Genomic DNA, 24,314 nt, shown 5'->3' on the forward strand with positions numbered 1-24,314 from the left:
AGGGGATGGAGGGGTGAGGGGATGGAAGGGTGGGGGAGGGGGATGAAGGTGGGGAGGGGGATGAAGGGGTGGGGAGGGGGATGGAGGGTGGGGAGGGGATGAAGGGTGGGGAGGGGATGGAGGTGGGAGGGGATGGAGGGGTGGGGAGGGGGATGGAGGTAGGAGGGGATGGAGGGGTAGGAGGGGATGGAGGTAGGGAGGGGGATGAAGGGTGATGAAGGTAAGGGATGAATAAGGGGATGGAAGTGGGAGGGGGATGGAGGTAGGGAGGGGGATGGAGGGGTAGGAGGGGATGGAAGCAGCCGTATCAGCTCTACAAGACAGTCTGCAAGCAATATATCTTAGCAGACTGAAGCAACTCAAACATGCAACACTGGCAATCTGTGAGTCCTACCTCCACACTACACCATCACTGGGACCCTTCATCCTCACCATCACACTACACCCTCTCCACCAACACACTACACCCTCTCCACCATCCATACCTAATAAAACATACACTATCCTACCATAACCTAACCATGTTGTATCTAGTTAAGGTAGTCTCAGTGTTAATTCGAATGACACAATAATTTAGTGTTTTATACTAAGTTAAATATATTCTTGCATCATTAGTTAAGAGGACCTTTGTGGAAGACCTTGATCTAATAACTCGCCCCACCCTGCTTCACTTTACCCCGCCCCATAGACTGCTCTGAATCTCTCGTGTGTGTGTGTGTGTGTGTGTGTGTGTGTGTGTGTGTGTGTGTGTGTGTGTGTGTGTGTGTGTGTGTGTGTGTGTGTGTGTGTGTGTGTGTGTGTGTGTGTGTGTGTGTGTGTGTGTGTGTGTGTGTGTGTGTGTGTGTGTGTGTGTGTGTGTGTGTGTCTGTGTGTGTGTGTGTGTGTGTCTGTGTGTGTGTGTGTGTGTGTGTGTGTGTGTGTGTGTGTGTGTGTGTGTGTGTGTGTGTGTGTGTGTGTGGGGTGTGTGTGTGTGGGGTTAACCTTTTGACAGCAGTGTTGAGTTGGGTTGGTTGATGTTGTAAAAAAGTGGGAACTGTTAGTATAGTACCAGATGTACAGTATATCTTGTTAAAATATTATACACTTTACTGTCACTTTCTACACTTGTGTTACCACTCATGACCATCTTCCCTACCCTAACCAACCCCACCTACCCTAACCTTAAAATATCTTCATAATACAGAATGACCATAAAACTGACGCATCAATTAATATCACCTCTTCAGCGTGTGACCAGAAAGTTTTATAACACGCGGGACTGTTATATTGTACTGTTTTATTACCACAAGGACTGTTCTGTACTGTGGTGTGTGTTATAGATAAACCCTTTTTTATTATTGTTACTATTATCAGTGTTGTTGTTTGTTTATTGTTATTATACTGTACATTCGCCACTTATGGTTTTCAAGGTCACTTTATTGTTTATGTTATTCTGGATGTACAAAGACAAAAGTCGTGTCGCGGTTTTGTCCAAAGATTAAATATAACCCGTGAAACATTATGAGAGCCCCCTACCACAAGGCAGAGCGGACCAAAAGGTTAGCTCTTCGGCACATGTTTCGCTAAATTTTACGACACGACTTTTGTCTTTCATTGTACATTAAATTTTCTTCAAAGTCTCAATATATGTTCTCCTAGACATACTAATTAAGGATCTGTCATCCACAGTTTAATATCTGTATAATTACTTGTCCAAATGACCATCTCAAAAATTTTAATTAGTTTTACAACGTAAATTACTCTCCACCAATGACACAGATTTGTTGTGACTGAAGAGGATTTCCCAGAGTTGTAAGTACAGTACAGTACAGTACAGTATACCAAAAATTTGTGTAAGTGAAGAACACTGGACAAAGATAAACCATAACCTTTTCTTAATCCTCAGCCCACACGTTTTTAACCCAAACTTAACATTACAGTGTTCTTATTTCATCACTAAAATACTTAATTATCAGGATAAACATCCACCATTACTTTTGTGCTTAAAACTATTTAAAATCATTAAGAAAAACAAAAACTTACTAATGGCATCCGCTCCTGGGCAACTTTCGCACAAAACTAATTCATATTTTGTTTATCTTAAATCTCTGGGTTTTCATTGGATGTCCTTTCTCAAATGGTGGAATCATCATTGTCGTTAGGTGTGACTGGGATCAAGGTTAGGTTAGGTTAGGTTAGGGTATGTCAAGACAACAAACTTACTCAACAAAGTTCTTATACTGTACTAAAGTTTCAACTCACCACAACAGGTTCCCCATAAAAGAAGCTTGAACTCACATCAACAAAGTTCCCCATACTTAAAATTTTAACGAAAAAAATAACTCTCATGTAAAATAATGTTTCAACTCATCAGACAAATAACACACAAACGTTCTTTTACAGCTTCACACACACACACACACATACCGAGTCATTATTTTATTCAATAACGCTAAATAATTATACAGTACAGTACTATATTCTAAAACGTGCAATTAACAGTAAACCTAAAAATTATCAGATTTTATTCCTCTCCATCTTTAGGTTCTTGCTGATCACACGTCCTAAAGTACAGTAAACATTTAAGGTACAATAACAAACCTGTACCTCTTGAGAGTGATCCATGAACAAGTAAGAATGGACTGATTTAATGAGACCTGATGATTGACAAGAGCCATCATGAACTACTAAGGCTGGATGTGAAGGGACGGTACTCAGGCCTATGAGAGAAAACGTTAGACTAATGATGATGATGGTGATGTTTTCTATAGTCTGGTGGAGGAACATTACCTTCTACACTCAGTCACTTCACCATCACCGTGATGGTCCTCACCTCTGTCATGACCAACTGGTAATGATGGTCAGATAAAGAAGAATTAGAATATGTCTGGAGCTATGATCCTGACCTACAGTAGAGGTGATTGTAATGAGATTTAATCCTTAACTGAACAAAAGTAAGTGCCATTGTATTATGTTTTCGTCTCGTTTTCTGTAACTGTTTTAGTCAGTCAAAATTTCCTTAATTCAAACATCACCAAAAAGATTCTTAAGACCTTCACTACAGGGACACCATTTTAATATTTTACTGTATTTGCTCAACACCTGAAGAGTTTACTCAGCAGAGAGGGGACTCCATACATAAGTGGTTAAATACTGTCCTGTAAAAGACAACCACTATTGTAGGTTTCCGTATCTTGTTTTCTGTAGCTCTTTTAGCCTATCAAAACTTCCTCGACTCAAACAATGACACCAAGAGGGAATTTTCTACAATGTGTGAAGTCAGCAGAGAGTCCCGGGAAGGGTACAGTGTGTGAGAAATACCTGACACATTCACAAGGCTGATGACCCACCTGAGTGTCAGTTACTTCTCGTCCATCCTGTGTAAAGATGATCATCTCAAGTCTGACCTAAACCCAGGAACTACATTATATGGCTGGTATGTCCATACCCTCAACAAACTGGCCAACAGATCTACTTTTAATAAATCAATTTATCATTTCACCAGTTATCAGCTTACTGGATGTTTAGGCAGTTGTTCTGTTCTTTGTACCTTTGTTATGACCTTTATTGTCCAGTGTTTGTACAAGAGGAAAGTGTAGTACCCAGAAAAACATGCTATGTTTGGTAGAGCCAAACTGGATAACACTCTCCCTTCTCATATCTGTCCCAGGCTAGGGACTGAAACCAGGACACAGTCACCAGAGATGCACCACCAACACTGTATTAATCCACTCCAAGAGTGTCACAAGAACAGCTTAAGAAGATGATTCATCAACTACAGTATATTGCCAATATAGTCCAAATGTTGACGATAAAATATAATGTATACGACAAGAAAAACATTAATAGAGACAAAGCCTCTCTAATTTATGAAGGCAGATGGGCAGGTAGTGTTTGGTTACCTTAGGGACGAGCAACTCTGTCTTACCAGCAGTGGGTTGGTGTGAGGAAGGACATCCAGCCATAAAACTTTGCTTCAACATGCCTGATGGTAACCAGAGCTGTACACAGCCCCTAGTCTCTGATGCATTTTCTGGACTGATGCCCTGGGTGAAGGGGGGGGAGGAGGGAGGATCCTGCCATCAGGTAATCACAGCTAACCAACACAAGTGAGGAAACTAGCTATAAAATGTTGATGATAATGATGAACTTGTCTGTGATCTTAAGCTGCAGGTAACTCCTCCAACTGACAGTGTACAGTATAGGTTGTGTCAAGCTAATTGTTCTCTACTGAAAATAACTTCTAACTGTTGGGTCAGTTCTTTGTTATTACTGTTATAATCTTTATTACCCAGTGACTGTTCTTTAAGATGGCCATTAACCCCTTGTGTATAAAGGTCTCTCTGTGCTGAATAAAATCCTCTGGCGTTAATCAATACTCAAATAAAATGTTAAAAGTGGCGTCCCCGCAGTGAAGAGGTTCATGGAGATAGTCTATTAACCCCTCAGAGAGTAACCTGTACACAAGTGATATACAGAGAATAACAACACTGTAAGAGTGTCTGGTGTTAACATTTAAAAAGAAACTGAAATATTAATGATGAAAGTCTTGTAACAGAGTTGAAGATGATTACATTAATATACTGTAGTGACTTATAACACCTACATACAGGTCCCCAGTTAATTGACAACACAGTGCAGGTGTGTCCATAAATTATTTGACCCATTTAGAAACTTCATAAGAACAAAAGTATTATAGATTGGTTATATTACACTTGAAAACTAACTCTTAAACTTTTTAATAACCTGAAAAGTATTACAGACAGAACACAGTGCACACGTGGAGTCGAAGGCAGGAAAAATACTTATGAGTTGTTCGTCAAGTATAATAAAACCAATGTGTCGTACCCATCATGTTTTAGAGGCTAATAAGTTTTATAATCGGTCAAATAATTTATGGACATCCTGTACTGTACATTTATTAATAACACATCTTACAACTTAAACTGTGAAATTGTTAAAAAGTTCCTGTGAAACATCTGTACACACTAAAATTATGTGTTATATACAAGAACTTGTTGTGTATAGTGACTGTCCCATATAATGTAGTCACACTATACAGTGCTCTTCTCTTTCTCAGTTTTATCGTCTCCTACAGCGGGACTTTGATGATACTGTATCTAACATTCAGCAAAATGAGTCTTTTAATTATTACTAATGTCAAGAATTCTCAAGTCTGCACATTACATATGAAAAAAGCAGCAAGTGACCACACAAGTGTTTTTCTCAGATCTATTCCCCAAAGGCATCAACTGACCCCCGGCCAGAGATTGAAGATACTTGAAGCAAGATGATGTGGACTGATGGAGGCAGGAAGTACAGTACCACAGTGTATAACTCGGGAAAAACAAGTACAGTACTGTATGGGCAGTCTCTGAGTTATGAACGGGTTATGTTCCTGGACCCTGTTTGTAAGTTGATCTGTTCATAAGTCGTAACAGTGTTTATACCATAGGTCAGGTTAGGTTAAAACACAACCCTGCCCTTAAAAAACAACAATATCCCATACATAACAAACAATGTAGATACCTGCAAATAAAGTGATATTAAACAGATTAAGTTACAGTTACAAATATACTGGGTCTCATTAGTAAGTGCAGCTGTTGGTACGTCAGGTGTTCATAACTCGGGGATCGCCTGACGCTGGCGGAGTCACTTTTTTCGTTGACGCGTACAACACTGGCTGTACTATAGTATGGTGCCATTATGGTATATTAACAATGGCTGTACTGTAGTATGGTGCCATTATTGTTTATCTAAGCACGCACGTGCACACACACACACACACACACGGGTCAAGACGGGTCAGACGCACCTGGCGCTGCTCAGCAGCCACGTCAACTGAACCCTCCTCCCCACCGGAATATCAACAAGTTCTCGCCAGAAGTTACTATTTCATTTGGGAAAGGAATGGAACCAGTGTTGAATAGTGGTGAACAGTGCTTAAGTCAGTGAAAAACAACTCGGCAGTTGAGTCTGAGCCAAGCTAACCTTCACACAGTGAGGTCCCAGGTACCCAGTGATAATTCCCCTGAGACTCCACGATAGGGAGGGCTGGGACCACACCTCACCCACTTGAGTGAGTGAAGTCATGTGATTTCTCCACCAAATGATGCCCCTCATAACACCATCTGTGAGGGAATTACTATACCACATCAGGCCCCTCATACACCATCTGTGAGGGAATTACTAACATCAGGCCCCTCATAACACCATCCGTGAGGGAATTACTACACCACGTCAAGCCCCTCATAACACCACCTGTGAGGGAGTTACTACACTATGTGCCTGCTGTTCAACACCTCAGCTCACATGATCTACGTGTGTAAACATTAATCTGTATGTTCACTGTATATGTTCCTTCGCCTTTCTCTAATGAAGGCTTTTGTTAAACCACCAATGTATGTAATAAGTCATTTATGTCCAATGTATATTTTCAGCCTTCGGGCTGCAAACTTTTTCAATAAACCATTTATTATTATTATTATTATTACACACACACACACACACACACACACACACACACACATGATAAATAAAGTCTTCTTATTTATCTATAAATGTTAAAACTCTTAATACAAAGAAACCTATTGTTATTACAGTATCTTTTGTTCAGTTCTATTAATAAAGTTAAGAGTTTTGTCTACACTGACCAACTCTACACCGAATGGGTTAAAATTGTCAGTTTATTCAGATGATGTTATAATTATCCAGTAGTTGGTTGTTACTACAGATATACTCCAGCTGAACTGACTATAATACAGTACTTCCTAACTAGAGTTAGGTTAGGTTAGTGCTCTAGGAACTCATCTACCTCTCTAAACGGGGTATTGCTCTTATCCCAAGACTAAATCAGGGACGGATCCAGGAATATAAAAAGGAGTGGGGGTCCAAGAAGTTGTGGGTGGGAGAACATGGCGAGCGCAGCGAGCCCATCCATCTTGGGGGTTGAGGGGGGGGGGGACTGTAAGCCCCTCAGATTTATTTATATATTTTTTAAATCTAACCAATATCATGGGCATTTTGAGGCAATTTTGAAGCCATATCCACTTGATTAGGAAATATTCTGAGGTAAATAATAATTACTTTTTACTATACAAAAATGCCTGAGTACCAGGGCCAGATTCAGGGGTGGGCAAAGTGGGCAGCTGCCCAGGGGCCTCCACATGTTACAATATTTTATTTGTTTGTTTATTCATTTGGATTATTTTTATTTTCATTCTTTAAAATTCATGTTTATCTATTCCATCACGTAAAACTATGAACCGTGCTGGTCATTCATTAAAACTGCAGCTGAATGTTGTCAAGAAGCTATCTCATTTTTTTATTTTCTTGAGGCAATTTATGTGTTCTTCACAGCTTCTACACAACGTTATGCAATTCTTAGTGATTTATTGAAAACTGAAGCGTCTAGCCCGGTATCTGTGCCAAAGAGGATTTCCACAACAAGATGGTCCTGTCGGGCAGTTGCAGTGAAAGCAGTTGTCCAAGGTTATCTCCCAATCCGTGAAGCACTTGCTAAAATAGCTAGAGATGAAAATGAGACGAGCAAAACATGTTATGAAGCCAATGGTCTTCATGATAAGATGTGCAAGTTAGAGACTGCTATTTATGCTGTGTTTTGGCATGACATTCTTGGCAGAGTTGATGCAACAAGCCATGGATTGCAAGATCCTAAACTCGATTTGAACACAGCAGTAGCAATGCTGAAGTCCTTGGAATGGTTTGTACGAGAAAAAAGAGATTGCTTCCATGTTTATGAGAAACTGGGGATTATTCACAGACATGCAAGCGTCAACGTAATGTATGACTCAATCCATTGGATTATGGACGATCAGAAGAAGCAGCCCTCTCACAGGCAGAAAAATTTCGGGTTCAGAATTTCCTTCCAGCAATTGATCAGTTCCTGAGTTCACTGGATCAACGGTTAAAGGCCTATGAGGAAACCTGTTCACTTTTCGGGTTCTTGTCTAAACTGGAGTCAATGAATTGTGACGAAATTGAAGCAGCTGCAGCAAAATTGGTTGCCGAGTACAAAAATTATTTGGATCAAACACTCGGAGTTGAACTTGTGCAGTTTACAGCATTCTTCACTCAATTTCTTGAAGACGAAGATGATGAGAAAGGGAGGGCACATTACCTTTACAAGCTGTTGATAGACAAGAAATTTGTAGATACATTTCCAAATGTTGAAATAATGCTACGGATGTACTTGGTGCTCATGGTCACAAATTGTTCTGGAGAACGTTCTTTCAGTCAAATGAAGTTTATTAAAAACAGACTTCGTACTACAATGTGTCTTGATAGGCTCAGCCACCTGGCTTTGATGAGTATCGAATATGACATATCCTCAGAGAGATTGACTTCGAAAAGTTGATCAAAAACTTTGCAGCGGCCAGGTCACGTAAAGTGCCTGGTCTGTAAATAAAGGTAATGTTTATTTTCTATTTTGGAATTGATCAATGTTTGTGTTCAATATATCCATTATCCATGGCAGTTATTTTTTTGTAAAATTCTTGTTTTTCCAACATGTTCAGACTTTTGTTATAATTTTATCAAATTTATTAAATTGTTTATTTGTTTTACTATTGGATGCAAAACTTCAATTTTATTTATAGTTGAGTTAATACTTATTGTGACTCTCTGACCTTGGACTTAAAGAAGCATATACATGCATTATAGGACAGAACCATTTTTTGAGTAGAGGTTTATCTGATTAATGTAGCTATATCAGGGCTGGTCGACTTGAAACCACATGAATGACTCGTCATGTCTCATTTTTGTGTGTGTGTGTGTGTGTGTGTTGGGAATTTGTACACTATCAATAAATATACAGTTAATTAAAAATTTCTCAATATTCTAATTTCCTCAATATAACTGCATATGGCTTCAAAATTCACCAAAGAAGTGTTCAAATTTCAAAATTTTCCCGGGGGGCTTACAGCGCCCCTCGGAACTCCCAGATGTTTAGGCTCGCTTCACTCGCCACCCCACCCTCTTGGGTAGTTATAATGAGGGGGGCCTCCACAAAGAGGCTGCCCATGGGCCTCCACAGGTCTAAATCCGGCACTGCTGAGTACAACACTGCATTAAAGAAAAAGTATTGGAATTCTCTAATTAAAAGAGGGTTCCAGATCCCGAGGACTCCCCTGGATCTACCCCTATAAATATTAATTAAAATATTACGATTAATGTATATACGGCATACCACCAACACTTTAACAGTATACAAACTGTTCACCAAGTAATGAGAGAGAGAGAAACTTGCCTCAAGTGGGAGAGAGAGATAGATACATAAGAGGACTTACCCTGTAGAGGCTCCACTATGTCCATAAAGTCATCCAGGTTGGGCTGTAGCTGGATGAGGCCCGGCTGAATGAAATCCGAGTTACCTGTACCTCTCGCTGTAACACAAAATATATCATTATAGCCAGGAACAACAACACAACATCTTAATATAATCAAGAGCATAATATGTTAATGTCTTGTAAACCTCACATAATAAAATATAGTCAATAGTCTTACAACCAACAACACCTTAAAACCTTGTATACAGGAGTCGACTCTGACCTGAATAAAATCGTCAGGTGTTTACCAAATAGTATCTCAAAAGTAGCGTCCCCATAGTGAAGGGGTCAACAATGTTTTCCCATCAACACAAAACATCTTAACTACCAATGGGAAGAATTTATTCATCATCAAAAAACATCAATGATCATGTTCTCAGAATATCTAGTACATGTAACATATCACCATTTTGTTACCTTCACTGTGGAAACATTGATAAAAACAACACCAATACAAACAGGAAAATGGTTACTTGTACGATGAGACCTCTATATAATGGACCACATGGAGAGGAAAGTTTGTTATATCGAGGGTCAGTTTGAATGTAAAACCTCCATCTAACAAATTATATAAAGATGAAAGTCTGTTATAGCAAGGATGAGTGAAAACCCCATCTAACAGAATATATGGAGGAACAAACAGTTATATGGAGTCTTCACTGTACAGTAGTGTGTTCATTGGCACAAAAATCACTGTCACGGCAACGGACACGAGCGCATGACCCCGAGGGTGTTGGGCCGGTATTAATAATAATCCTTCGGGGAAAAAATATTATATATTTTTTAAAGAACTTACCAATTTCTCTGGGGTTGGGGAAGGCAAAGGGCTGTGGAGGACTAATGAGAGAAGAGAAGAGAACGTCGGTGAAGTCCATAAACTCCGTGAGGTCTCCGTCTTCCAGGGAGACCGGCATCCCCGAGTAACTCCGAGAGAAGTCCATGCCTTCCAGGTCAAAGATAGACTGAAACAGATATTATCTATGAGTGACCATTTCTACAGGTCTTGGTTAATCCTTCGGTGTTTATGACGACACAACCAAGATCCAAACTTATTATAATACTGTCTGTGTAACCTGTCTGTCAGTGCAATTAAGATGCTTATTATATGTCTATTGACCTAAAAATTAAGTGTCGTACCAACTTAATCATGTATAAATATTCCCACCAGCTGGAGGTATATGAACGTCCATAAAAAATACAACATTTTGTGTATGTTTAAGTTCACAGGATCAAAGTTAACATAATGCTATTTTGTAGACCTAGAGATACACTATAAATGTCTTCTATACACACACACATACATCCACTAACCAGTAAAATGCCATTTTTCTAAACTTAAATAAATTTTCAATACTCAACACCATACTCACCTCACACAATGACTCCCTCTCCCCCACACAAACACTCCCTCACCCAGAGTATCTGCTGAACTGTGTATTTTCACTCATTCTCAACATATAATTTACCAATTATGCTAATCTTTAGGTCTGGATTCCATTTTTCTCACAGGTTTGCATCAGTCTTACATCATCTGATTATCTTTACTGACGCCCTTTACAAAATTCAATAACAGTGACCAGATTTTGGACACTCTGAATGACCTCCTCGACACACTACCCCAGAACACACATACACACTATCCTACAACACACACACCCTCCCTCCCCAACACACTACCCTACAACACACACAACCCCCCTCTCCAACACACACACCCTCCATCCCCAACACACACACACCCTCCCTCCCCAACAATCACACCCTTCCTCCCCAACACACTCCCATACATATTGGTTCACAACTTGTGGTCTGACTAAAGTTCAGTAACATTCATCACAACATTATTATAAAAGATGCTGTTCCACATTTTACATTAACTTAAATAATTAAGTACAGTACATCTCTAATTCATGGACACTAACACACACATTGGTAAACCATTCTGATAAACCTAAAGTTCCAAACATTTAAAGTGTATTAATTTCTCTAAGGTTAATGAGCCAAAATATAAACATATCAATAACACATTGGTATACATCTCAGTACTGTATGAATAAGATTAATTTAACAATCATGTATACAGCACAAGGTGTTAGTGAGTCTATGTTAGAGAACCCAGACACCAACACACACCTGGTTAACAATAATAAAGTGTTTAAGGACAATTCAAGTTATTAACAGCACAAATAGGGGAGTTAATGGTCGCACTGGAGTATAATGGCGTCGTAGAGCCTATCATTATATTTCAAATGGTAAAATTCACTCTGGGAGGAAGGTATAATTTAATTAACCGCACTAAATTCTTCCAACGCTTCAGTACGTATAATTCTCAGCTGGTATTCTAAATGAGAGGACTTAAATATTGAGGAATTACTCAACCATTAATATATACTGTCTGTAAATTTTCCACAATTGTATCTTTATGATTTAGTGTTAGAAGATAAGACACGACGACAGAAGGACTTTGACAACCCTACCGAGACAACAGGAATCACAGTGTTTATTTAATAATTCAACAGACCCCTCTGTAAGGATACCTCTTGGGGTGTGTATACATAACCATACCGTAGGATTTTTCCCGCACAGTATATAAACATGACGCACGCCGTATCTCTCCGACAACAAAAGCCAAGTCTGGGATTACCACTCTCATGCCTCTGGGCCAACTGAACCTCAGGTGAAATAAAGGGAAAACAAAACAAAAGATAACACACAATAATATCCTGCGAAGACAATGAATGTAGAGTGTGTGTGAGCAGTAGAGGGAAGACATTAATGAGGGGAACAATGAGTTATATGAGGGACACTAAGCACATATCCACTCTGGCTTTTTTAAGTATTTTTACCTTAATTTGTCTTTCATTTAAGGATTTAGATTTTTCCTTCGTCTTCCCCCTCGACTGTAAACAACACGGATCATGTTATAATACAGTACTGTAATATGTTTGGCTCGTTAACATATGCTACCATAAATCTGATCTTAAACCCTAAAATAAATCACACATTACCATAAATATGGCCTTAAACTTCAAATAAATCATACACTACCATATTTTCGACCTTAAAACCTAAAATAAATCATACAAGGGAGCGTTGCTTTATCTTAAAACACAAACAAACTTGAAACATAATATTGCCACAGAAATAAACACTTACGGTAAATTCTTTATTTTAATTTTAACTTAATGAAATATAATGACTGTAGTGTTTTCTTACATGACTATAATGACTGTAGTGTTTTCTTACATGACTATAATGACTGTAGTGTTTTCTTACATAACTATAATGACTGTAGTGTTTTCTTACATGACTATAATGACTGTAGTGTTTTCTTACTTGACTATAATGACTGTAGTGTTTTCTTACATGACTATAATGACTGTAGTGTTTTCTTACTTGACTATAATGACTGTAGTGTTTTCTTACATGACTATAATGACTGTAGTGTTTTCTTACATGACTATAATGACTGTAGTGTTTTCTTACTTGACTATAATGACTGTAGTGTTTTCTTACATGACTATAATGACTGTAGTGTTTTCTTACATGACTATAATGACTGTAGTGTTTTCTTACATGACTATAATGACTGTAGGGTTTTCTTACATGACTATAATGACTGTAGGGTGTTTTCTTACATGACTATAATGACTGTAGTGTTTTCTTACTTGACTATAATGACTGTAGTGTTTTCTTACATGACTATAATGACTGTAGTGTTTTCTTACTTGACTATAATGACTGTAGTGTTTTCTTACTTGACTATAATGACTGTAGTGTTTTCTTACATGACTATAATGACTGTAGTGTTTTCTTACATGACTATAATGACTGTAGTGTTTTCTTACTTGACTATAATGACTGTAGTGTTTTCTTACTTGACTATAATGACTGTAGTGTTTTCTTACATGACTATAATGACTGTAGTGTTTAAAATTAAGTCCTAAACAATGTCTTTAATATTAATAAAAGTTTTCCTAACTTTGGTACCATATATATATGTGAGAGAGAGAGAGAGAAACATCATCTTACCGCATCAGAGTCTAGAGAAGTACTGCCACACATCTTATTCTTGTAGTAAATCCTCCACTTCTTGTACTCAGCCGTCACCGCCTCCAGTTGTCTCTTCCAGTACTTCCCCTCCAGCACAATGGCCTGCAAGATGGTCACTCATTAACACTAGATGGTCACTCATAACATAAAAGTTGATAATGTTACTCACAAATTATCCATCCATCCATCCATCTATCTATCTTCTCAGTGAACATAAGTGGTGTAAATCCCGTAGACTTGTGCATGAGTGTTACCTAATCTCCACACACACACACACACACACACACACACACACACACAACGGTAAAGAAGTATTGCACATGAAGTCAAATATATATTTTTTAATATGCCCCACGTGGAGGCTAGTTTATTGTGCACTCCCTTACATCCTGTGCAAGGAGTAGCGTGCATAGCGGTGCTGAGAAGTCTTAACCCCTTGAGTATCATGACACAGGCAGTTCTGGACCGCTCCATGTAAACACACAATGAGAGAGAGAGAGAGATGGTGGTATGGTCCATTCTCTCTTTTTACTCCCCTCTCAATCATTCTTTTTCTCTCTTTCTCTCTCCCCACTTTCTTTCTTTGTGCGTGTGTACAGGTGAGGGAAGGTGAGAAGGTGGAGGTGGTGAGGTTGGTAAGGGCACACACCTCCGAGACGCCACTTCCTCCACCAATAGGAGACCCGCCACGCCACTTCCTCCACCAATAAGAGACCCGCCACGCCACTTCCTCCACCAATAAGAGACCCGCCACGCCACTTCCTCCACCAATAGGAGACCCGCTACGCCACTTCCTATCTATCTATCAATCTATCTATATATCTTATCTGGTGGTAGTAGTAGTGATGGTGGTAGTAGTAGTGATGGTGGTAGTGGCCTTGAGATTAAAGTGGTTTGACGCCCTGAGACACCACTCTTGCTACTACCCACTCTTCTCACCCTCCCCCTTCCTCTTACCCCCCTCTTAACAAACCCTCCCTCCTACCACACCAGAGAGAGAGAGAGAGAGAGAGAGAGAGAGAGAGAGAGGTGATCTCTCTGTGACCACGTGGCACCCCGTACGAATACTCTAAACACAGGTGGCACTCAACAAAGATGCCACCCACTAAACGTACCAATTAAAGTGACACCCTCTAAACCAAGGTGGAACTATACCAAGATATATCATCTACAAAGGTGGTACTGTATGCTAACAAAGGCACCTCTATCAGCGTCACCAAGATCAGAGTGGGAGACGAGGCACTCACCAGGATATAATAGAGGGAGGTGTGGCACTGAGGGTGAGGGGGAGAGTAGGAGTTGAGGGAGAGGAGAAGGAGAGGAGGTGGGGGGAGGAAGGGAGGTAGAGGTGAAGGCACGAGGGAGGATTAAGTGAATGAATGAAGGAGGGAGGAGAGGTGAAGGAATGAAGGAGGGAGGGGTGAGGGGAGGGTTCCTGACCTTGGACCAGTATAAGAGAGGATCTTTTTATGTACCTGTACCTTCACTTGGCCTCACGCCCTGGTCTCTCCCACTCAAATTCTTATCGTGTTTACAAATGCGTCTAAAACGTTGGTGCATTCTCTTCACCCCTCCCCCATTATCTCTCCGTTATCTCCCCTTCCTCCTCTCTCCCCTCCCCAACACAGACAGACATACACTCAATGAACCTTGCACTAATCCCAAACTCCACACACGCGCTGATTGGCGGACCTGACACATGAGAGAGAGAGAGAGAGAGAGAGAGAGAGAGAGAGAGAGAGAGAGAGAGAGAGAGAGAGAGAGTCATTAAGGTAATAACAGTGTGACCTTGAGGACGCTTACCGCTGCCTCGTGTCTGTCTGAAGCGTATACGCTTTATTGGTGGCGGTGGTAGTGGAAGAAAAGGAAAAAGAACAATAATAACAACAACAATAAATATGAGAGAGAGAGAGAGAGAGAGAGAGAGGAGTGGTAGGCTAAAGGCGATGACGTCATCAATGTTTACACGGCCAGATATAACAAGGTCGTCTCACCGCTATCCTGTACCGTCTCCTCCACTTCCTCCATCTTCTCCCCCCCCTCCTCCTCTTCCTCCACCTCCTTCATGTTGCGCCCTACACCTCCTCCTTCACAGTACACCAAACATCATTGACTGCTCCCCCCCCCCAGCCCAACACGCCTCAACAGGTGCGTCAACTTTCCACCCACAGCAGTAGGACGCCAATTGGCACTCACTCACAGCAGGTAGCCTAAGTGTGGCACATTGACCTCACCCACAGCAGGTAGCCTGAGTGTGGCACCATTGGCACTCACACACACAGCAGGTAGCCTGGGTGTGGCACCATTGGCACTCACACACAGCAGGTAGCCTGAGTGTGGCACCAGTGACACTCACACAGCAGGTAGCCTGAGTGTGGCACCATTGGCAGCAGGTAGCCTGAGTGTGGCACCACACACTCACCACAGCAGGTAGCCTGGAGTGTGGCACCATTGACACTAGCACCATTGACACTCACCCACAGCAGGTAGCCTGGAGTGGACACTCACCCACAGCAGGTAGCCTGAGTGTGGCACCATTGGCACTCACCCACAGCAGGTAGCCTGGAGTGTGGCACCATTGGCACTCACCCACAGCAGGGTAGCCTGAGTGTGGCACCATGGCACTCACACACAGCAGGTAGCCTGAGTGTGGCACCATTGACACTCACCCACAGCAGGTAGCCTGAGGTGGCACCATTGGCACTCACACACAGCAGGTAGCCTGGAGTGTGGCACCATTGGCAGCCCTGGCACCATTGGCACAGCAGGTAGCCTGGGTGTGGCACATTAGCAGGTTGAGTGGGCACCACCATGGCACTCACACACAGCAGGTAGCCTGAGTGTGGCACCATTGGCACTCACACACAGCAGGTAGCCTGTGGCACCATTGGCACTCACACACAGCAGGTGCCTGAGTGTGGCACCGGCACCCACACACAGCACACCATTGGCACTCACAGGTAGCCTGTGTGGCACCATTGGCACTCACACACAGCAGGAGCCTGGGGTGTGGCACCATTGGCACTCACACACAGCAGGTAGCCTGAGTGTGGCACCATTGGCAACACATAGCCTGAGCTCACACACAGCAGGTAGCCTGAGTGTGGCACCATTGGCACTCACACACAGCAGGTAGCCTGAGTGTGTGCACCGCACACACACAAGGCACTCACACACAGCAGGTAGCCTGAGTGTGGCACCATTAGCACTCACACACACAGCCTGAGTGTGGCACTTGGCACATGCAAGCCTGAGTGTGGCACCATTGGCACTCACACACAACAGGTAGCCTGAGAGTGTGCACCATTGGCACTCACACACAGTGAGTGTGGCACCATTGCACTCACACACAGGTAGGAGGTGGCACCATTACACCACACACACAGCAGGTAGCCTGAGTGTGGCACCATTGCACTCACACACACAACAGGTAGCCTGGGTGGCACCATTGCACCTCACACACAACAGGTAGCCTGGAGTGTGGCACCATTACACTCACACACAACAGGTAGCCTGAGTGCGGCACCATTGGCACACACACAGCAGGTAGCCTGAGTGTGGCACCATTGCACTCACACAACAGGTAGCCTGGTGTGGCACCATTGGCACTCACACACAACAGGTAGCCTGAGTGTGGCACCATTGGCACTCACACACAACAGGTAGCCTGAGTGTGGCACCATTGGCACCACACACACAACAGGTAGCCTGAGTGTGGCACCATTGGCACCTCACACACAACAGGTAGCCTGAGTGTGGCACCATTGGCACTCACACACAACAGGCCTGAGGTGGCACCATTGGCACTCACACAGCAGGTAGCCTGAGTGTGGCACCATTGGCACTCACACACAGCAGGTAGCCTGAGTGTGGCACCATTGGCACTCACACACAACAGGTAGCCTGAGTGTGGCACCATTGGCACTCACACACAACAGGTAGCCTGAGTGTGGCACCATTGGCACTCACACACAACAGGTAGCCTGAGTGTGGCACCATTGGCACTCACACACAACAGGTAGCCTGAGTGTGCCATTGGCACTCCACACACAACAGGTAGCCTGAGGTGGCACCATTGGCCACACACAACAGGTAGCCTGAGTGTGGCACCATTGCTCACACACAACAGGTAGCCTGGGTGTGGCACCATTGGCACTCACACACAACAGGTAGCCTGGTGTGGCACCATTGGCACTCACACACAACAGGTAGATATATAGATAGATACACCTTCCATGCTTTGTCACCCTGGTCGATCGCGCGCACAACACACACACACACACACACACACACAATCTCCCTCAATCAGAACAACGCCCCCTGGTATCAGGCGTACCCATTGGAGAGAGAGGTCAAATCAGTACTCACGGGGGTCATGATATGTTACTGGACTAAACATATTTTAACCCAAGACTAACATTCATTCAACATTTTAACCCAGGATTAACATTCACTCAGCATATTTAAACCCAAACTAACATTCACACCACCAATTGGAAGAATGAGAAAGGTTGAATGTCTTACCTCGGGCCTGTTGTGAATGTCCACGTCGAGCGCAAACTGGCAGACCGTCATTCTCTTCTTCCTGATAACTGAAATATTAACATAATATTAACATTCATTTTAGTTAACACTATTTCTTTCCTTCCTCTCATTCACCTTGGTATTTCTTCACTAGTCATCGTACTCAAGGTGTTAAGTCATCGTACTCAAGGTGTTAAGTCATCGTACTCAAGGGGTTAAGTCATCGTACTCAAGGGGTTAAGTCATTGTACTCAAGGGGTTAAGTCATTGTACTCAAGGGGTTAAGTCATCGTACTCAAGGGGTTAAGTCATCGTACTCAAGGGGTTAAGTCATCGTACTCAAGGGGTTAAGTCATCGTACTCCAAGGTTTAAGTCATCGTACTCAGGGTTAAGTCATCGTACTCAAGAGGTTAAGTCATCGTACTCAAGGTTAAGTCATCGTACTCAAGGGGTTAAGTCATCGTACTCAGGGTTAAGTCATCGTACTCAAGGTGTTAAGTCATCGTACTCAAGGGTTAAGTCACATCGTACTCAGGGGTTAAGTCATCGTACTCAAGGTGTTGATCATCGTACTCAAGGTTAAGTCATCGTACTCAAGGGGTTAAGTCATCGTACTCAAGGTGTTGTCATCGATCTCAAGGGTTAAGTCATCGTACTCAGGGGTTAAGTCATCGTACTCAAGGTGTTAAGTCATCGTACTCAAGGTGTTAAGTCATCGTACTCAAGGGGTTAAGTCATCGTACTCAAGGGGTTAAGTCATTGTACTCAAGGGGTTAAGTCATTGTACTCAAGGGGTTAAGTCATCGTACTCAAGGGGTTAAGTCATCGTACTCAAGGGGTTAAGTCATCGTACTCAAGGGGTTAAGTCATCGTACTCAGTGGCATCAAAACGGAGGGAGGGAGGGAGGTTCAGATGCTAGGTACTGTGTGTGTGTGTGTGTGTTGACTACGACTAGCTGATAACACTATCTCTACCCCACACACACACCGTACCCAGTCAGCCAGACAAGGAATCAAAAGTCATTAGACCAGTTTATATATACCATGACTGTGTGTGTGTGCGTGTGTGTGTGTGTGTGTGCGTGTGTGTGTGCGTGTGTGCGTGTGTGCTTGGATTCGTTCATACCCTAGAGAGTGCGTGTCTCTCTCTCCATGGGAAAGTGCACCCGACCGTTGTGTGTGTGTGTGCATCTGTCAATAACGTAAATGGTAACTCATAATTCAATAGGTAACTGACAAGAGGTAAGTAACAAGAGGTAAGTAACAGGGTGGGTAAGTAACAATAGGTAACTCACACTGCATATGCCAACACCTCCAGATGACGTTGTTGAGGCGAATCTTGTCCTTCCATCTCAGGTTGAGGCCTTTAAACCTGTTCCACTTGGGTGACGTGATCTTGTGTCTGTGGGGGAGAACACAGTCTTATTAGTCCACTGTTACTACTGGTGATACTTGTGGTACTACTGCTGGTGATACTTGTGGTACTACCGCTGGTGATACTTGTGGTACTACCGCTGGTGATACTTGTGGTACTACCGCTGGTGATACTTGTGGTACTACCGCTGGTGATACTTGTGGTACTACTGCTGGTGATACTTGTGGTACTACTGCTGGTGATATTTGTGGTACTACTGCTGGTGATACTTGTGGTACTACTACTGGTGATACTTGTGGTACTATAGCTACTACTACAAGTACTACCTTTTTATACAGTAGCCTCAAACGTCCCCTCATAGCTGCTACTAGCCTAATACAGTAATACTACTACTATTACTACTCCTATGACTATTACAAGCACTATCCCAACATTATTTCAACCACTACCATACACCAGACTTGGTTATCAAGGTGTTGGTAGTGAAGATGATACATTAAATGCCTCTGTAATGTCCAAGATAACCTCACCATAAGTTATCACCACTCACTGTCTCGTCGCTGTTGTTATTATTTCACCTGGTGGTTAATGACCCGAGCGTTAACCTACCCAAATTAAACCTAATCTAACGCTAACCTAACCTACCCTAACCTTAACTAACTTAACCTAACCTCACCTACCCTACCTTAACCTAACGTAACAGGTAAGCTTAATAACAGTGACAGGTGAGCCATGGTGAACAATACAATAACATCGCTAATAATTCACCTGTCCACCTGGGTCGATTCATCTATTAATTTCACATCAAATATTAAGACAGGTAACTGGGGGGATTAGTGTGTGTGTACGCAGTGGTGGAAATATTGAGGTCGGGAGAGAGCCTGAAGGTAAAGGCCATATAACAGTACAACACACACAACTATTACTACTGTAGCATCATTTATCCATAAATAATCCAACACGTGTTATTTCATCATACTTCCTTCGTCATGTCTGCAATTAAATTATTTTTTTTAATTTTGGTTTATGGTGCAGCGTTGTGTTACGGTCACTGCTGCCACCACGGGCCCCGCCAGCACCGCGGGCCTCACCACCACGGGCCCCACCACCACGGGCACCACCACCACGGGCCCCGCCAGCACCACGGGCCCCAGCACCACGGGCCCCACCACCACGGACACGGCCAACAACCACGTACAGAAGACACAGTTTTGGTGGTACAAGAGATTCACCGTTGGCCGTCTCCTGATGTACCTCTCGTTATAAGCTCTGAGTACGACCACAACAGCAAGACGGACATCGCGCGAGGTGTAAACATGTTGCACGAGAGTACGTGTGTGAGGTTCGTGCCTCCACGAGACTGGAGACAAGCTCACGTGCTGGTGAGGAATGGTAAAGGTTGTAACGCCGTACCTGGGTACAACAACAGGCCAGGGTTCGTGTCCGTGGTCAACCTACACGTGCCACAGTGCACCACCGCGGTGGGGCACGTGGTGCACGAGTTGATGCACGTGTTGGGGTTCTACCACGAACATCAGCGTCTGGACCGTGATGAACACATAAGTGTCCAGTACGCTAACATAGCGGAGGGTCACGAACTCAACTTCCGTAAAGTGTTTAACGAGACCCTGGGGCTGCCCTACGACATTGGCTCCGTCATGCACTATGGCCCCTACGGGTTCTGTAAAGACTGCACCAGGAGGACCATAGTGGCCATGCCTGGGGAGTCCTCCTCCTCACACATGGGCCAGAGGCTTAACCTCAGTGTTATTGACGTGGCCAAGGTCAATCGTCTGTACCAGTGTACCGAACATTACCTGGGAGACGACCTGCCCAGCGCCCAGCGCTACCAAGACTGGGTCACTACTAGAACATAAGAACGGAGCGGGCCTATTGGCCCATACTGGCCAGTCCCATTTACACCCAACCCCTATTGCTCATATATCCATCCAACCTATGTTTGAAGCTATCCACACCACCCACCCTGAAACCCACGCTACCTCATTAATTTTGTTTGGGCACAACAACCTTAACTTTACCCTTAACGTAACCTAACTTAACCTTAACTTATTATTATTAGACCTTGTCCACGCTTGTTTGTACGAGTAAAGCAGCTTACTGTACAGAACTGTACTGTACTGTATTGTACTGTACTGTACTGTATTGTACTGTACTGTATTGCACTGTACTGTATTGCACTGTACTGTATTGCACTGTACTGTACTGTATTGCACTGTACTGTACTGTATTGCACTGTACTGTACTGTATTGCACTGTACTGCACTGTATTGCACTGTACTGTACTATACGTCGCACACTACACCATTACCTTCATTATCAGCATTATTTAATATTATTTCTATTATTATTATTATGTAACATTAATACATTTTGGAGAGAGCAAGTAGATCACGCCCTGGACTAAAGTGTACACAGCACCACTAGTAAGAGTTGCATCACATCCTGCATGGAGGGGGCCAGTAATCTCGAGCATTTGATCGTGTCTGGCAGTACCACCCCACGCATTGTTGACAACCACACACACAAAGCATCACCCATACACATTTAACCGTCCCCCCCACACACACGTGCATACATACAGTATGTGTGTGTGTGTGTGTGTGTGAATCCAGGTTAAGATCACGTGTGCTTAGAATCTCTCTCTCTCTCTCTCTCTCTCTCTCTCTCTCTAATTCTTACTCTGGACGATTAACTGACAACCTCTATCTGTAGAATATCCGAAAGCACACACACACACACACACATACAAACACACACACGGTATCAGGACAGTTGCCCCCTATTGCCAGTGAATAACTGACACAAAACATGGAACTAACTGAATAGAAAGGAGAAAATAACAATAAGAATTAATGCTTTATTTTTAAGTAGTAATAATGTAGTAATAATTATGCACAACTCACACCCTTGTTTTTAACACTACAACTTCATAAGGATTAAGGATACGAGCCGCCAGGGTATTAGAGGAAGTTGGTACAAATTTATATAGTACCTGGTGTTCGCTATAACCCCTGGAACAACTTATCTGTCCATGTGAAAACAAATAATGTTATCAATTCAAAACTAAAACTAAAAAAAAACATAAATATATAAATAACAGATGAAGCTACAAGAGAGTTTGTGTTGGTAAAGGACTCGTCAGTTTGGGATGGTCCAAGGAGGGGCAGTTATCCCACACACACCATTAACTAGAAGTGCCGCTCCCACACGTGATGACCATGTGGCCCTCAAGGGTGACACTGTACCCATGTATGGTAATGACTGTACCTATGTGCGGATATATATATATATATATATATATATATATATATATATATATATATATATATATATATATATATATATATATATATATATATACATACTGTATGTATGTATGTTTTTATGCAAGAGGTGTATCATCCTTGTGTGTAAAGTAAAGGACATATGTGGCACTGTTTACATGACCCTCTTAAATAAACTTCGGGGGGGGGAGAGGCGCTGCAGGGACATATGTGGCACCTGATGTTTACTGCCGCCCTAAAGTAAACATTATCACCCTCATGTATAAGATGTATAAGTGACGCACATTCACTATATTTTGGTTACTCTGAGTCACTGTGTATAATGTTATCTGTACAGTGGGTCCCCTTAATAGTTCTTATCGTCATTATCTTATATATAATGACGTGTTTCGATTCGTTCACAGCGGCTGCCTTGATATATAAATAACCGAGCTTGACCTGACCTAACCTAGCTTGACCTGACCTGTACCTGTACTTTCAATTACACTTGTTCCTGTACCATCACCTGTATTTCGACTTCAACTAAAACCAAACAGTAACACAAAAAATTAACAATATTTACAAAAACTTCCCAAATATTTACAAAATTAAGCTGGGGTTTCTAATCTCCCGGTAAAATAAGTTGTGGTTTCTAATCTCCCGGTAAAATAAGTTGTGGTTTCTCATCTACCGGTGAAATAAGCTGGGGTGTCTAATATACCGGTAAAATAAGCTGGGGTGTCTAATCTACCGGTAAAATAAGCTGGGGTGTCTAATATACCGGTAAAATAAGCTGGGGTGTCTAATCTACCGGTAAAATAAGCTGGGGTGTCTAATATACCGGTAAAATAAGCTGGGGTGTCTAATCTACCGGTAAAATAAGGTGGGGTGTCTAATATACCGGTAAAATAAGGTGGGGTGTCTAATATACCGGTAAAATAAGCTGGGGTGTCTAATATACCGGTAAAATAAGCTGGGGTGTCTAATCTACTGGTGAGCCATCAAGTGTGTCTGATAAGGACTTTACCCGTTATAAAATCATCAGTTTAGTTTCGTTATCGTTTAAAGAGAGAGAGAGAGAGAGAGAGAGAGAGAGATAATGTCTTGCTCGATGCATTAATTATTATTATTATTATCATAATTATAACAGCAAAATACCGTAGTAATAATAATAATGTAATAATAAGAAAAACATTGATAATACCAACACTAATAATGAAAACAACAATAATAATATATAGTTATTATAATAATTGAATCTCATGAACATTAGGCACCCCAGCTTATAACTAACCTAACCTAACTCCCCGTGTCACAATACAGTAGATGGCAGCACCTGTACCCCACTGAAGCCTATATAAACCGTGACACCGAGACGACCACCTTGCCAACTACTGAAGTAACATGACACACACAGTAACATCCTCATTACAGACCATAAGAGACTGAGATAATTAATAGTCAACACCTGTACCATACACACCTGTTTGGTTGTGGCTGGCAAAACAAACACTCCAAATTTTGTTTGTTTGTTTGATAAGTAAATCTGATTAAATCAATACAAGTCATTCAATTGGATCATCTGAAGTTTAGGCACCCCCAGTTTCTTTCACCTGATGATTAAACTCTACCTGGAGGGTTAGGTTAGGGTGGTTTATCTTCAGGTGGAATAAGAAAGCGTGACTGGTCTTGTCATCACCACAAACAACGAACATTATGGGTCAAACAAACACACAAAAAGGGCATGAAAC

General features: G+C 42.2%; 1 protein-coding gene across 1 annotated transcript in view; it reads right to left on the reverse strand.

Annotated features, from left to right (window-relative positions):
• Window positions 1–24,314, reverse strand: part of LOC121869485 (MLX-interacting protein-like) — a 61,132-nt gene that overhangs the window by 24,745 nt on the left and 12,073 nt on the right. The window contains exons 2-6 of the mRNA XM_042370839.1: window positions 19,200–19,306; window positions 17,904–17,971; window positions 13,359–13,481; window positions 10,123–10,288; window positions 9,288–9,383 (exon numbers count right to left, since the gene is read on the reverse strand). Coding sequence (XP_042226773.1) covers window positions 9,288–9,383; window positions 10,123–10,288; window positions 13,359–13,481; window positions 17,904–17,971; window positions 19,200–19,306 — 560 coding nt within the window. The remainder of the gene's footprint in view (window positions 1–9,287; window positions 9,384–10,122; window positions 10,289–13,358; window positions 13,482–17,903; window positions 17,972–19,199; window positions 19,307–24,314) is intronic.

Source organism: Homarus americanus, unplaced genomic scaffold, assembly GCF_018991925.1.
Source record: "Homarus americanus isolate GMGI-L3 unplaced genomic scaffold, GMGI_Hamer_2.0 scaffold23578, whole genome shotgun sequence".
In the NCBI taxonomy this organism is placed as follows: Eukaryota; Metazoa; Arthropoda; class Malacostraca; order Decapoda; family Nephropidae; genus Homarus; species Homarus americanus.